Genomic DNA, 17,204 nt, shown 5'->3' on the forward strand with positions numbered 1-17,204 from the left:
GCGCCCCACATCTGAGTCCTCATCACAGGCACTCTGACTGCACTGCAGCGGGGCTGTCTGCTTTTTAACATCAAGGCATGCGACAGTGCAGTGATGCTGTGTTTTTAGGCACCTAGGCCTACAGAAGTACAGAGAGGTGGGTCCCCGCTCCTCCCAACACGCATAGGCTGGTTAGAAGAACCCATGGAGGGTGGGAAAGCCAATTCAAAGCAGGGCTTTGAACCGTTCTTTTTTTCCAAACGTTCCGTTCCGAACAGAAACGGAATTATAACGTTTCCGGTTATGAGTTCCACCAATAAATTGACGTTCCCGAACCGGTTAGAACAAAAAAATATTGTTCCCGGAACGGTTCATTTCGTTCCTGTCAGCTGATTTCTCCCCATAGGCCTAACTGATGTTAATTAACCAAGAAAGACGGAAGTGCAAATGAGTCAGCCTACATTCCAAACTGTTTATTCAAGCGGATGAAAAGAATATCCTCCAGAATTCTGTCATTCAGGGATGACCTAAGCGGAGAAGCGAGAATAAATCTCAATGATGAAAATTCGCGCTACACGCTGATTTGGGTCACGGGGAGCGCTATGATGGACATTGTGAGTTTGTGTAGCCTATATTTGAAGCGGCCATGGATGCCCAATAACGTAGAACATTTTCTGTGTGCTTTACACACGCTTCTCTGCAATGTCTTACAATGATGCAATGGAAAGTGCAGACTTTGTAATCCACAGCTCTCTCTCCATTCAGTCAGAGAATGTCTGATGTCACACAAGACGTGAACCTCAGCCGTCATAGTAACGTGCGCAGGAAAATAATTACTTTTTTTTTTTTTCGAGGAACGGTATTAACCGGTATTAACCGGTTACCATTATTTTTAAATAAGTGTTCCCGTTCCAGAACATAAAAATTAATACATTTTCCGGTTTCGTTTCTGTTCCCTGTAAAATACAAAAAGTTCCCGGTTTTCGTTTTCGTTCCTTGAACCGGTTCAAAGCCCTGATTCAAAGTGGCTCTTTATTTACTAGGTTGTGGCTTCATCAACCGCTGGAAACCACTGTTTTTTAACAACTTGGAAAACTCATAATTTTAAGCCTCGAAAATTCCTTTAACCTCATAACATAACTTATAACATGACTGTAGGTGAGGTGAGTGACTGGGAAGGAACATCAAATGAATTAACAAAATCAATGCAATGAATGCAATTTTAAAATTAATACAATAGTATATAATGTATTGTAATGGATGTGAAGGCACACCTGTGTTGTCTGTACATGTATACTAAACCTGCCTCTCTTAGACACTTGAAGCACCTGGATGCCATAATCTGACTCAAATTAAAGCTACCAGGCAGCATTTTTGGCCCCTCTCTGTGTGATCATGGCATAAAAAGCCCTTTCCAAGCAAGACTAAAAATAGCCCTGTTTTTTTGTTCCATATCCGCATTTGCTTTCTGAGAATCAGATGTGTTTGTGCTTTGTCGTGGATAATGAACGCAACAAAGCTCTGAAACCTGGTTCCACTTCAAATGGCTCAGTGGCCATGATGAGAGCCAACTGTTGAACCAGCAGAGGACGTCACAGAGGGACTGTAGCACAGAGTCCTGTAACACGGGATGAACGAAGCGTGGTAAATAATTTAACGTGTGTGCGCGTGTGCGTGCGTGCGTGTTCGTGTTATAAGTGTGTCTGTGTGCATGTTATAAGTGTGTCTGTTTGCGCTCTTCATGTTTGTGCGTTTTATTTGTGTGTGTGTGTGTGTGTGTGTGTGTGTGTGTGTGTGTGTGTGTGTGTGTGTGTGTGTGTATGTGCGCGTGTGCGAGTGCGTGTGCGTGCGTGCGTGCGTGCGTGTCTCGGGGCAGGTAGGCTAGGCAGGGGGGCCTGCATGTTTGATGAGCAGTGTCTGCTGTTTACAAGCATCATGGAGGTTCATATAGAGCAGAGCAGAGCAGAGGGAGACGGCACGGCACGGCACAGCACACGGCCCGCGCTCCCTGTCAGACCCGTTATGATCTGATCACACGCACTCATACAACTCCCACCCAGTCTCATCATCAGATCAGGGTGTGTGTGTGTGTGCGTCTCTCTCTCTCTCTCTCTCTCTCTCTCTCTCTCTCTCTTTCTCTCTCTCTCTTTGTGTATCCCTGTGTATTTGTGTGTCAATGTGAGTATGAGAGGCAGTGGAAAAGAGAGGGGGGAAAAGAACCATGGAGTGACTGTGTCTGCGCGCATGTGTGCTGTGCAAGTGGATGGGCGCGACGCAACATGATGCTGCGCAGTGACATTTCAAAGTGCCGGAGATCCCCCCTCGCTCACTCCCCCCCACTCCCTTCCCTCCTGTTACTTACCCAGTTGACGGCACACAGCGCTTAATCTTCCCCTCTAATCCACCGTGTTATTCATCCATCCTGTTATTTATTTATTTATCCCTCTATGCCTGTGCTGGGGGGATATAGGAGGTAACTTATCGCCTGCTGTCGAAGTCGCTTGTGTTCCAGTGTCTTGGAGCAGAAAAGACAATTCTGTCTGACTTTAATCTACAGCTGCTGCTCCAACTGCCCAATAGTAGTCACTTTATACAGTAAGTTTCCAAGACAGTGGAAACGCATTGCCACAACACAACCCTTTCTAATCGTAGCCACCTTGACTGTGTATAAGGATGTAAGGCCTTTGAGTTGACAATTCAGTCTGTTTGGTGGGGATATTTTCTTATTGTTGCACAAGATAGTTGTGTCAACCGACCTAAACATGCACATTGCTATGTTGTTGTAAACTTGACATTCAGAAGGGTTTTTTTTTTGATTGGATTGTTTTGAATTTCTCTTGACATTTCATATCCTCTGAATGGTAAGCTGGTACTACGGCTCCCCTTGTTATTACGCACAGAAGGAATATCTTTCCCATACTTGTTTGTAATTAGGCCAGCCAGGGCTTTCTGCTGCCAGACTATGTCACCTCTTTTTTCTGGGCTTAGCTGTCTGGACTGCTGCTGCAATAGCATAGCGACCCCTTTATAGCTCCTAAGACAGTGTTGTGATGCCACGAGACAGTCCCCTTCTATTCGTAGCAAGCACTGGCCAGCAAAGCTATTCAAATCAGACTGATTTATTTAGATGTTATGCTGCATACAGCCTTATTCTGTCTCAATGTATGAGCTGCTTTTTTTCCCCCCACACTGCTTCCGTAATAAAATATTTTAGGATTTTTTCCCCCCTGTACTAGTGTTGTCTCGCTGTCCCCACAGGGTGCTTGTTTTTAGCTGTCCCGTTAATGTGTGATGTAGGCTAGCAGGAAGTAGCCTAGTTTAGCATAATTCTGCTGGCAATATTTTTGTTGTTTACAGTCTCTTTCTTGAGCGAGTTTAAGTCAAGTTTTCAAGTCAAGTCAAGTAGGTTTTATTGTCAATTTCTTTACATGCACTTGTCATACAAAGAATTTGAAATTACATTTCTTGCTTTCCCATACAGACATAGACTAATTAAGGTAAGGACATAGACAGTATAGACATAGACAGTACTTATACATGGACTTAAGACAGTATGGACATAGACAGTGCTCATACAGACATTTAAAGTGCAAGACTGGACAACAGAAGACTTGTAGAGGACATACATTAAGAGGTATTTGTGTGTGTTTTTTGTGCTTTTCCTAAAAAAGTCCTTTTATAGCGTTCTGACATGGTAATAGTAGCATTTTGAAGAAAATAAATATTAAAAAGGTTCTGTCAAGTACACCAGCAGCAGTGTGTGTGTGTGTGTGTGTGTGTGTGTGTGTGTGTGTGTGTGTGTGTGTGTGTGTGTGTGTGTGTGTGTGTGTGTATGTGTTTAGTGCAGGTAGAAGTTGCGGTGTGCGTCTTGTGTGTGTGTTCGTGTGTCTGTGTGTGTGTGTGTGTGTGTGTGTGTGTGTGTGTGTGTTGTGTGTGTGTGTTTGGGGTTGTGTGTGTGTGTTTGGCGTTGTGTGTGTGTGTGTCAGTGTGTGTATGTTTGGGTTTAGTGCAGAAAGTGCAGTGTGCTTGTGTGTGTGTGTGTGTGTGTGTGTGTGTGTGTGTGTGTGTGTGTGTGTGTGTGTGTGTGTGTGTGGCTGTGTGTGTGTGTGTGTGTGCATGTTTTGAGTTAGTGCAGGTTGAAAGTTCAGTCACAAGTATAGTAGTGCAGGTGGAATGTTCAGTCGCAGATATGGTGGTGGGGATGAGGGGGGGGGTTGTCAGTGGCCTTGCTGGCTAGGAGGCTGACAGTGGGGGGGGGGGGGGGGGGGGGTTGTCAGTGGCCTTGCTGGCTAGAGGCTGACAGTGGAGGGAGAGAGTGGGGTTGAGTGTTCAGCATCTTGATCGCTTGGTGCATTGTGCTGCTCGCCAGCCGGGTGGTACGGGAACGGAGGCGCCTGTACTCTTTTCCAGAGGGCAGGAGGCTGAACAGTTTGTGTGCAGGGTGGCTTGTGTCTTTGATGATCATCAGTGCTTTCCGGGTGAGGCATGTGTTGTAAATGTCTGCAGGGAGGGGAGTGGTTACTCCAATGATCTTCTTCGCTGTGTTCACAACACGCTGAGTGTCCCTTCCTGTTTTTCTCCGTGCAGCTTCCTCCCCACACTGTGATGCAGTTGGACACGACGCTCTCTATGGTTCCTCTGTTAGAATGTTGTCATGATGGAGGGTTGTAGCACTTGCCTTCTTTAGTTTGCGCAGGAAGTAGAGACGCTGATGGGCCTTCTTCGCCAGTGATGTAGTGTTGGTGGTCCAAGAGAGGTCGTCGCTGATGTGCACTCCAAGGAACTTGGTGCTGCTCACTCTCTCCACAGCATCGCCGTCGATGGTCAGTGGTGGCAGTTGTTTTTGGACCCTTTGGAAGTTGACAACAATCTCCTTGGTCTTGTTGACATTCAGCAGGAGGTTGTTGTCTTTGCACCATCTGGCCAGCAGGTCTACTTCTTCTCTGTAGTGAGTCTCATCGCCCTTGGTGATGAGGCCCACCAGTGTTGTATCATCCGCAAACTTCACTAGATGGTTAGTGCTGTGGGTCGTTGTGCAGTCGTGTGTCAGCAGCGTTGAACAGCAGGGGGCTGAGAACACAACCTTGCGGAGCCCCCGTGCTCAGGGTCAGGGTCTCGAGGTGTTGTTCCCTACCCGTACTGTGCTTGTGGTCTTTGCATCAGAAGTCCAGCAGCCAGTTGCATAGGGAGGTGCTGAAACCTAGTTTGTCCATTTTCTGATGAGTTGTTGTGGTATTATGGTATTGAATGCTGAACTGAAGTCAATGAACAGCATTCTCACATATGAGTCTTTTATTGTCCAAGTGGGTGAGGGCTGGATGGAGGGCAGAGCAAATTGCATCCTCCGTGGATCGCTTGGCTCGGTATGCGAACTGGTAGGGTCTAGGGTGGGGGGTAGGGTGGCTTTGATGTGTGACAGGACTAGCCGTTCGAAGCACTTCATGATTATGGGCGTCAGTGCTACAGGACGGTAGTCATTGAAGCATGATGGTGATGATTTCTTCGGCACAGGTATGATGGTAGCAGCTTTGAAAAGTGATGGGATGACTGCTTGCTCCAGAGAGATGTTAAAGATGTCTGTGAAGACATCCTTCAGCTCTTCTGCACAATCCTTCAACACTCGGCCTGGTATGTTGTCTGGGCCAGCTGCTTTGCGTGGGTTGATGGTGGCCACAGTGTCCTCTTAACACTGGCAGAGGACAGGTAAAGGGTTGATCATGGGGGGGGAGGGGGAGTTTTCTGTGGGTGAGTGTCATTTTGTGCTTCAAAGCGGGCAAAAGAACTGTTCAGGTCGTTTAGCAGAGAGGTGTTGTTTGTCACAGCTTCGTGTGCAGGCTTATAGTTCCGTTGATGGCCTGTATGCCCTGCCACAGGCTCTGTGCATCTCTGCTGTCTTTGAAGTGTGTTGTTATTTTGTCTGAGTATTCCTTTTTTTTTTTGCTTTCCTGATGCCCTGGGACAGGTTAGCCCTTGCTGTCTTAGGCCAGCTACGTCTCCTGCTCTGAAGGCTTTGTCTCTGGCCCTCAGCAGTCGTGAAACGTCTCCTGTGAACCATGGCTTCTGGTTGGCCCTGGTAGTGATGTGTTTTATTTCTGTAACATCATCGATGCATTTTGTGATGTAGGAGTCACAGTGTCTGTGTACTCCTCAATGTCAATGTGATTGCTGTGGGTGGCAGTTGTTTTTGAAAATGTACCAGTCTGTGGTTTTCAAAGCAGTCCTGAAGTCGTGAGATGGCTCCCTCAGGCCATTTTCTCACCTCCTTCTGAACTGGTTTGGTGAGTTTTGCCTTTTGTCTGTAAGCTGGCAGTAGCAGAATTGTCGTGTGGTCTGATGATCCAATGTGGGGGATGGGCTTTGCCTTGTATGCTCTCTTCTGATTTGTGTAAACAGGTCCAGGGTGTTTTGTCCTCTTGTTGGGAAGTTGACATGTGATGAAAATTTTGGAAGTACTGTTTTGAGATTTTCCGTGGTTGAAATCTCCTAGTACCACTGTGAAGGCATCTGGGTGTGCATCTTGTTGTTCACTGATGCCCCGATGCAGCTCGTTCAGTGCCTCGCTTTTGACGCCATTGTTGTTGCTGGGTGGGAGGTAGACGGCGACTAATAGGATAGCGGATATTTCTCTGGTAATAGAAGGGTCGGCACTTGATAATCATGAAACTCCACTCGTGGAGAGCAGTGCCTCTGTACTACCGTAGCATTATTGCACCAAGCATCATGTGTGTAACACATATTCCTCCTCCTCGTTTTTTCTCTGCAAGGGCTCTGTCCGCTCGGTGGCACGTTAGTTGGTTCCAGATGTAAAGGGCCGAATCGGTATGCCGTCGTTCAGCCATGATTCGGTGAACACCGTAACGCAGCAGTTCCTCACGGTTTTGTTCGCTGATCTTAGTAGCCGTATGTCATCCATCTTATTGTCCAGAGATCTGACGTTTGCCAAGAGAATTGATGGTATTGCTGGACGAGTTGGGTTGGCTGCAAGCCTGTCTCGACGCCACCTCATCGTTTGCCCCTTTTCCTAATTCTTCGCGTCGGCATAGCGAGGCAGACGGGTCCGATGTAGTCCTATGCCGCCGGAGAATTCCTAGTTCTTCCAGGGTCTTCATTGGTACATCCAGTACATTGCTTAAGTTGTCCATTCTTATCTGCAACAGCTGTTGCCGACTGTACGTGCGTTCCGACATATTTTCCGACGATAGACATTCCGAAAGACACATTTTAACACAAATAAACACTGAAAGTTGGGAAAGCAAGGGGCTGCTGCAACCTACGTGCGCCGCCGCCGGAAGCTCTTTCATTCAGAGGATTTATGCAAAACTAGAATGAGTTGGCTCATTTCAAGAAGTGTGAGTCCCAGAATCTGTGGTTCTATTCTAAGATCTTTGTTTGGGCTAACTTACTCCTCGAGTTCCGTGTCCTTGCAGTACAAATCCCTGTGTGACTGTTGTGTACACATACTAGTAAATAAAGGCTCCATTCTTCAGTCCCACCTGTTCCTGACATATCGCCCTCTGCCTCTTTTTACCTCAACACAATGCTTAAACACACACAGGCCTAAGGCCTTTACCTCTCCCACTTTATTTCTCTCCTTATGTTTGTGCCCCCCCACCCCCTTTCGTTCTCCCTCTCTCTGTGTCGTACTACACACATAAACGCCCACCACACAAATGAGAATAGTCAATCCTCTACAGATCAGCGTCGGAAAAGATCGAGCCAAACAGGCCCTCACTGTGCTCCTCACAAGCAGTTAAAGCAACTTGTAGTAAGGGCCCCGCTATCGATCCCTGGCACCGCGGCCCCCTTCCCCCCCCCCATGACTCCACGCCAGTTGTCCCGCGGGCTAAATGCTTAGTGAATAGCACAAGTCTCGCTGGCATTGGCAAAGCCTGCTTATATAAAGTCAATTGTCACTCTGCCGCTCTCTTTATCGTGCTGTACCCTCATAAATCCCCCTGTCTAAAGCCTTCACGCCCGATTCTATTCTCTTTTCACCCCCCCTCCACCCTCCTTCCCTCCTCCTTCCTCCCTCCTCTCCCTGGGATGTTTGTTTGTCTGACTGTTTGTGTGTTTGTGTGTTTGAGAGAGACGGCTGCAAATTACCAAGAAAAGAATGTTCCTTTTCAGAAGGCCCCCTGTCAGCGGAGGCCGGCTTGCACTTCTTCCAGATCGATAATTGTTGTTCGGAACAGCAGCCCGAGTCTTATCAAATCAGCCTCTCACTCTCCCCAAGCGTGTCAGGCAGGCTAAGACGGCCAGGCACACAGGGCATGTGTGTGTGTGTGTGTGCGTGTGTGTGTGCCTGTGTGTGCTTGTGCGTGTGTGTCATTGTACCGGTACATATGTGTGTACATGAATGTAGTGTCTTTGTAGCCTACGTGTGTGTGCATGTGTATAGCCTACACAAACAAACACATGCCAGTTTGTCCGAGCGTGCTAAGCCAATCTTCTCATGCCTCCATCCACTTGCATGCACACAACAACACAACACATCTGCAAATCAACATGCAGCAGACAGCCCAGAATCAGGCATTCAGTCATCCACACCACACCACAAATATCAGATTCCGACATGGCATCATAAAAGTAAGTAAGATAACTATCTAGCTGATTTGAACCGTCGATCACGTTTGCGCACAACGGCTTTGCCTGTTGACTCTTGTTCCACAATGCCCTGTGATAGGTTGGGTGTAGGCATGGTTTTGCTCAGGGCACAATTCGCCACAAATTCACATCTTCTCTTGCTCGTTTTGCTGTTCTTGGCAAAAAGTAAAGCAGCAGAAACATTGCTTTGCTGACCGGTTAGGGTTAGGCATGGTTCTGATCAGGGCACAGCTGAGCATTTTTGGGTTTAGCAACAGAACTTCGGTGTGGCAACAGAAATTCGCTGGCACAGCGTGAAAACTGCACAAACCTCATCATGTGACAAAATTGCTTTTTCGCAGCGTTGAGGAGCACGACTTTGCTTGCAAATGCGTCGTACCTCTACGCGGAATGCACTGGCATGGGATTCCTACACATTCACATGATGCCAGTCAGCAGATCCCCTATCCCAGGCCAGCCAAGGCCGCCAGTGTCCGGGGGACTCCTAACTAGACAAAAGTGTAGTGTTGTCTGGATGCCAAACTCATTATCCTAACGACATGTAGTTAGTTAGTAAAAAAGTGCTGCAGATATTACAGTAGTGAATGAACAATTAAGGGAGATCATGGTAATGATGTAGCCCATAATGATAATGGGAGTGGTGGGACTGGAGTTGCTAAATGATGTGGTCTGCAAACGTACAGACTGTTGTCCAACGCAATAGGATGGCGGTGTAGCAAAAAGCAAGTTGTGCAAGTGGTCTGGATGCTGGACTGCTTGGTGGGTGTTTGTTCTGTTTGTCTGTTTAGGTAAGATTTGTAGAACTGGGATTGTTCTTGGTGACATCAGTAGAGTGTTTTTATTTATACTTTTTATTTGAACACTTCTACAACTTCTTGTTGGAAATAAGGTCAAAGTCCAATCATTTAAGTCCTCGCGATTGATGCACCGGATTGTGAAGTACAGGAGTTCTGCAGAAATAACTTACTGCTTACAGTATTACAGTCGGATAAGATTGAAATGACTGCTCCAAAAGATGATGTTCTTACAAAGTCATCACTAACGCTTGTGTTTGTCTCTTTTTCTCTCCCCAGTTTCATGTACCGTGTTGGAGGGGGCATGGGACCTCCGCAAGGTAAGATCTTCTTCTTTCTCCCAAAAAACAATTTGATTATTCACAACCACACACCTGGGGCTTATTCTACAAAGCTGGTTCAGGATAAGTTAAGGTTATCATCTAATAGAATAGCCTGGAGTATAGGCTGATGTTAGATGATTTAGCTCCTAACTTTACCTCTTACCTTATCCTGAGCCAGCTTTGTAGTATAGGCCCCCTGTGTATGATTTCCTTTGGGATGAATAAAGGTTGTATGTACTACTACTATTACTAATATTGCCATAGTTTTATGAGGTGTTTTAAAGTAGAGTAGAGTAACTTTATTGATCCCCGGGGGGAAATTAAGGAACATATCAATGTTCTGAATGTTTACATGTTTACAACATATAAAACTCTCATATTCTTTTTTTTAATTGGCTTTGTTTAACTGAAGCACAAATTGTCACATTGTCTGTGTCATTGTCATTGTCATACAGTAGCTGTCATCATTACAGAAAGCAGGCCAACATCATAGCCAAAATCATCATTTCCCTGTGCTTTAGGCCAGTAGCTCTCTACCCTTTTGATCAAATGCCCCCTTGACCTCATCATAAGCCTGCCAACTACTCACTAAGTATTAAAAAACCCTGTTAAGATAAAAAAAAAAAACTATTAAGAAAAACTACTGTACTTCTTTCTTTTGGTTTACTTCTTCCCCAGAAGCAAAGCTGAGCCAATGACCGTATATGAAGTGATTAGTAAGGTTGTCGGCTCTACCTGAAAGCTCTAAGGCTCCCTACCGCGTTCAACAGCACGTTCTTTCTCCCTGTGAAGATCACTTTATAGCTTAAAACCTCTTTTGCTTCCTGTCATCGCTTGAGAGCTGTCGAGCCTAGTACTACCTCTTGTCTTCCATCCACAGACACCCCCCTTTTCTTTGCCTTCATTCCTTTTCTTCTTCCCTCTCTTCTGATGTCTTAGCAGTAGCTGCTGAGTTATAAATCATTCAGCATCTCTCCTCTCTCTCTCGTCCTGAGACATGGACGGCATCTGTGCAAATACTCGTCTTATCTTCCCGTCCGGCCGCCCGCTCGTCCGTCGGCTCCCGTTGCCCAGCGCAGCAATCTGTCATCATGGGTCCTGAACGTTCACCCTCTCACTCTTTCTAACCCCCCCCCCCATTATTCTATCTCTATCTCCCTTGGTGTTCTTCCTCTTTCTCTCTCTTTTAATTCTCTCTCTCTCTCTCACTCTCTCTCTCTCTCTCTCATTCGTTCGCTCGCTCTCTCCCTCCCTCCCTCTACCCCTCCTGCATCTCTCACTCTGCCTGTTTGTCTTTCTCACTCTTGTTCCCCTGTCATCTTCTCTCTCTCTCTCTCTCTCTCTCTCTCTCTCTCTCTCTCTCTCTCTCTCTCTCTCTCTCTCTCTCTCTCTCTCTCTCTCTCTCTCTCTCTCTCTGTCTCTCTCTGTCTCACACGACTATCTACAGAAATGGCTAGATCATGGTTTGCCTATTTCCAGATCGCTTAAGCACCAAACAAGCATCTGCTCCTTAAACATCTCATCACGTTAGACATATTAGAACAAAGGGCTTTTAGCTGTTTGCACATGTTAACACTGTGTGCTGAGCTCAGTGCTGTTCCATCGTGTCTCCTGTCATTGTAAATAATAGTTGATGACTCCTAGCTATAATAAAGTATTGGCACACAAGGTTTAGTGGAAATCTGTCCAGTTTTTCAGAAGTTATACAAATCTAATGGACACTCGCATGTATGCCCACACAACAATAGAATAGTATGCCTTTCAGACAAATATAAAGGCAAATATTCTTGATTGCTGGTCCTTCAACTTTAGTTTGCGCACTGACAATGACATAGCAGTCTATGACAAATTGTCCACTTTAAAGTGCAAAAATTAAGCTGACTGCCGTGTTACTTTCTTTATGAATGGCGTTTCAGCCTCATAGTCGTGGTCACCCATCTGTGATATGTACAGAGCTACCTACCCTTATAGCACAGACTCGTATTCTCAGCGACATGCACGTACGTACACGCATTACACCAGCAGCGGTTATACCAATTTGTGGGCCCTAGGCAACATATAGACATGGGGCCCTTTTGAATTCCTTTTACTGGTATTTACCATGGCAGGGCTGACTGTTGGGGAGGGGGTCCCTAAACTGGGCAAATATGGTGGGCCTCTAGGCAACTGCCTCGTCTGCTTATTGGTAAAACGGCTCTGCCTTGCACAATGTGCTTTGGATGATTGCCGCCCAATGTAATAGGCTTGCCATGGCAGGATCTATGTGCCGTGATACCATCATTATTGTGGTCAATGTGTCATGATGGTATCGTGTCATCCATTACGCTGCCAGCCTGCGATTCCCGGCCTTAGCTTGCCCGCTGCCAGCACAGACCATTTAAAAGTGTTAAATGCCTTTTTATTCAGAGAGAGAGAGAGCACGATACCTCCCATTTAACACATAATGAATTGTTTGCCTTATCGGACCTACCGTAAATGAGAAGTTTGAGCAATGAGTGAAGGCAGATGATAATAACGCTCTTGACTCCAAATCAGTGAGCCGTTCAGACTAATTCAAAATCGACTCCACAAGGTGATCCAACATCACAGGTAAAAAAGAGACAGAAAAAGGAAACTCCACATTAAGTGTTTCTGATAGCCAAACTGTGCTGCTTGCCTGTGGAAGAGCAAGTGAAATATGCCACTGGAAATTAATCAGCAGAGAGAAGGCTATATTTTCTGTGGATCGTTTCCTGCTGCAAGCATGATATAATGCTCTGATTAGCATTGGATGGAATGTGTGTATTAGTATGAAAAAGCTTAACGTTGCCTTCCAGAATTGATCATGCAAGTGAATGGATAGGCTGCAATGGGCGCTATGGTGGTTCTTTTTGCAAAGCAAAGTGCTTCGCTGTGCGAGAGCAAATGTGCTGCTGAGAGCCTTTCACTGGAGAGAAGGGATGGTTAACGAAAGTCGTTTAATTTGTGCAGACGTTCTGATCAAATTCGTGATCCAAGGTATTGATCATTGTATTGATCCTCATGGTTTCTTAGAAGACCTGATCCACAACATCATCACGCTGGTTGTTTTTCTGAATACCCTTTCGCCTTGCCCATATGATGTGACGCTGATTAGCCTTTGATGAAATATGCACACCGTGTTCAGCTTTAATGTGCAGGGCGAAGCTAAATAGACAGTTGCTCTCGTTCACTTGCATGCAGTGCGTATATCTGAGAAGAAACCTCTGTGCAACCAGTCTCACAGTCAGACACTCACACAAACAAAATATGAGCTCGCAAATAATATATGCTTGAAAACTGACGAATACAGCATCGTCCATTGAAATACTACTATATGCAGCTCTATGATGGTTATGCAGTAAGCTGTCATCTGGGCAGTTGTGGCCTAATGGTTAGTGAGACTGTGGAGGTTTAAAGATGGATGCTTTCCTGCAACCTCATCCATTGCTTACTGTGAATACCCTTGGCATAGCAAGGCAACTAACACTCCAGGGACTGTATTCAGGACCCTCTGTCTGAAGACCCTCTGTCACTTCGAATTTAGACAAAGTAAAAGCTTAATTTCCCAATGTTTGTTACTGTCCTATTGTCTTTTATGTTGTGTGGAAGGACAGGTAACAAAATAGTTTCCTTTTGCGGATCAATGAAGTCTACTCGGTTGAATTGCAGTGAAATCTAATGTTATTAGTCCCTCCCTCCCTGTCTGTCTGTCTGTTTGTCTGTCTGCCCGTCCTGGTGCAGTGCCTAGGTATGATGCCCATATAGTTGCATGTATAACCGTGCCATTGACTTGTAGTGTAATCGTCTGTCTGTCTGTCTGTCTGTCTGTCTGTCTGTCTGTCTGTCTGTCTGTCTGTCTGTGCCCGTCCTGGTGCGGTGCCCGTGTAGGCATGATGCCCATGCAGCAGCAGCAGCCGCAGCAGCAGCAGGCCTACCCCATGGTGCCCAACATGATGCAGCCCAACATGCAGGGCATGATGGGAATGAACTTCGCCGGACAGATGGCCCCTGGCGCCATGCCCATGCAGGTGAGCGGCATAGTTATTTCATCTTTGTTTGATGTTGTGTTTTTTGTGTGTGTCGAAAAGAACAAAGCAAGAGCTGGGAAAAGAAGAAAAACTATTTTATGAAAAAGTGAAATATGGGGAGGTTGCTGGAGATTGCTGTGCAGCCAAGACCTTCATCTGTGATAACATATTTCTATATTTTAGATTTTAAGTATTTTTTTTCTTTCAAAAATTAAAACCAGTTTTAACCACATTGTCAAGAACAAGCGAAATGACAAATGTATAGAGGAGAATCACATGGGGAAAAGTATAGAGCATGCATGAGGGCATACTCCAGGTAAGAAACTGCAAAATATCATAGCAGATTTCTGCTTCATAACGGAATCATGGGTATATCAGGAGCATTGACTGTAAGTGGCGAGCAAATAAAGGCAAATTTGATAATCAATAGTTGCAAATTTGATGATCAAAAAATGAAAACGTCAAATCTCACACATCTACACAACTTTGTAACTTGAGATTTACCCGTATTTGACATGCTTAGGTTTTTTCCCCCCTACATGTCTCGGGCTTCCTTTTTACCGCCTGTAGGGCCACACCCGGCCTCCGGGTCTTACACTTGACTGACACCCCTGGCTTAGGGGGCGCAAAGCAAAACAAGATTGGGAAACACTGCTGGTACAGTGTTCAAGTGGAACAGTTTGGCTCTTCATCCTTAAAGTGTTGTCCCTGCCCTGGCAGATGTAGTATATGTCTGCCAATTACATGGCTCGTCGATAAAGAGCTTTGAGCAGAATAGATTTGTCATGCCCTGTGAAGGACGTCATGGCAAATGGCAGCCGGTGCTGATGTACGGTAATGCCATTGCAGCCATTGCGGTGCTCTGTTCGCTTGGGGGCAGGGCCGGATTAATGCACAGGCTAGATATGGCTACAGCCTAGGGGGCCCCCATCTGCCAGGGGGCCCCTGATTGGTCAAAAGTGAAAAATGACAGAGTCGTGTGTACATCTGTCATATTGAGTACAGTTGGTAGACATGTTATCCTTAATTCCTAGTTTGTAATTCTGACACTGTCCTATATACATTTTGTAGTGAAATTTGCCCTCCAGGGGGTCCCACAGCAACCTTTAGCCTAGGGGCCCCTGGTGATCTTAATCCGGCCCTGTCTGGGGGGACTAGTGGGGAGATGGAGGGGCGATAAAGGCCACGCCGAATCTCCATCATGTGGGATCCAACGCTGATGGCCCCAATATCCTGCCCCAGTACTGCTCCCACCACCCCACATACACACATACACACACTGAGTTAGCACACGCTCACACAGACGTAGTGCACACACACACACACACACACACACACACACACACACACACACACACACACACACACACACACACACACACAGGCATGTACATGCAGTCACTCATGGACACACACGCACACACACACACACACATACACACACTCACACTCTCTCACTCACGGACACACACACACACACACATACACACACACACACACACACGCACACGCACGCACACACACACGCACACACTCACACAGGCATGTACATACAGTCACTCACGGACACACACACACACGCCTCACCTCACACTCACACTCACACGCACACGCACACGCACACGCACACACGCACACGCACACACTCACACAGGCATGTACATACAGTCACTCACGGATACACACACACACGCACACGCACGCACACACGAACGCACCCCTCACCTCACCTCTCCCCACCCTGCCCCAGGCTACATCTCACATTTAGGAGACAGCGGTGATGAAGGACCAGGCAGACAGACACCACAGCTGCCCCTCAGCTGATGACGCATCACTCCTATTGAACACACACACACACACACACACACACACACACACACACACACACACACACACACACACACACACACACACACACACACACACACACACACACACACACACACACACACACACACACACACACACACACACACACACAGCAGAGCACAGGCTGTAATGGCAAAAAAAAGCTATTTGTGCGTGTGTGCGTGCGTGGTAAGTTTGTTTGTCTGATGGGCCAAGAAAGATTGTGATCGCTTAAATCTCAAGAGATTACAAAATATGGCTCCAAGACTGTTGCAGCTTTTTTTCCCCCTCAATGGAAGCTCCAAAGTCGAAAATTCTGACGGGAAAGGGGTTGTTTGATGTGCGTGCGTGCATGCGCGCGCTTGTGTGTGTGTGTTTTATCGTGTGTTTGCATGGTGCAGCTTGTTTTCACAGCATTAATGGCCAGTGTTATGGCGGCGATAATGGTGATGTTTTGTGTGAGTGCACTTGTTCTGTTTACAGCCCTAATCATCCTAAGTGTCTCTATCCATCGTCCCCTGATTGCTCTGTCAATTACTGGCGACCCGTTTCCGTAACTCCATGCATCCTCCAACCAACCCACAATATTTTTATTAGTCTTTTTTCGCTCTTTTTCTCCATCTCTTCCTCTTTAACACATTGAATACCGGCGTTGCTCACGGAATTATGTCGTAGAATACCAGCGTTCTAAGCCCTTTTTTACGTTTTTTTGTAGACTCACAGCTTATTATGTGATAGGGCCACTGAAATATGTTATGACTCGTTTGAAAGTGGAGACGCTGCCCTCTTAGTAGGTGAAAACTGTGTGTCTCTACGAGCTTTTATTGCCGAGTAAACCCACGCTAAACCGAAGTGGGTATCCATGGAATTCAGCTACAATCGGAGATATTGAGGTTTTTGTGAAGGGTGCGCTTCTTCAGAATGTGACGAGTTTGAAAGGGGATGAGTTGGTTTTAATCACAATTTGGTGCAAGGTTAGCTCTGACACACATCTTCCTGCACGCCAAGACACACCTCCTGCTCTAAACCACTACGACACCGGCAATCAATGCCCTTCGAAATCCACGTTTTTCACACAGACTGAACACAAGCTCTTTGCACACATGCAGAAGGTCGGACATTTGCTAAAATAGTTCCCGATGACTCCCGAAATAATAGCCCAACATTGACAACAAATCCCAATGATATGATGCTTAGATGTAGCCCATCCGATCCATATGTAGCCATCTATGCTAGCTTCTGGCTTTTCACATACAGGAAGACAGTTCAACATAGGGGTGAATAATCAAATAAACTTATCTGGTTGGCGATCAAACTTCTAAATCGGAGCGCATTACTCCAATTACAATTCGGGTGCCATTTTGATCCAAGGAGCTGGTAAAGGTCTAGGTAGCAAGCCCAGAAAGTTCAAGATACTCCTGGCACGATATACAATGGTCTCTGTGTTTACCTATTGCGTGAAGTCAGACACAATACACGCTACCGATCGTAGGCTACTAGGGAAACAACATAGCACGATTCACGAATACGGCAGCACACCTCCTGCTCTGTCACACTACGACACCAGCAATCGATGCCCTTTGAAATCCCCGTTTTTCACGTGGACTGATCACAAACTCTTTGCACAC

General features: G+C 46.2%; 1 protein-coding gene across 9 annotated transcripts in view; it reads left to right on the forward strand.

The window, feature by feature from the left end:
- Nucleotides 1–17,204, forward strand: part of synrg (synergin, gamma) — a 104,121-nt gene that overhangs the window by 4,637 nt on the left and 82,280 nt on the right. For all 9 annotated transcript variants that reach the window (XM_063204968.1, XM_063204973.1, XM_063204969.1 and 6 more), the window contains exons 2-3: nt 9,657–9,697; nt 13,589–13,728. In XM_063204968.1, coding sequence (XP_063061038.1) covers nt 9,657–9,697; nt 13,589–13,728 — 181 coding nt within the window. The remainder of the gene's footprint in view (nt 1–9,656; nt 9,698–13,588; nt 13,729–17,204) is intronic.

This window comes from Engraulis encrasicolus, chromosome 8 (assembly GCF_034702125.1).
Source record: "Engraulis encrasicolus isolate BLACKSEA-1 chromosome 8, IST_EnEncr_1.0, whole genome shotgun sequence".
Taxonomy (NCBI): Eukaryota; Metazoa; Chordata; class Actinopteri; order Clupeiformes; family Engraulidae; genus Engraulis; species Engraulis encrasicolus.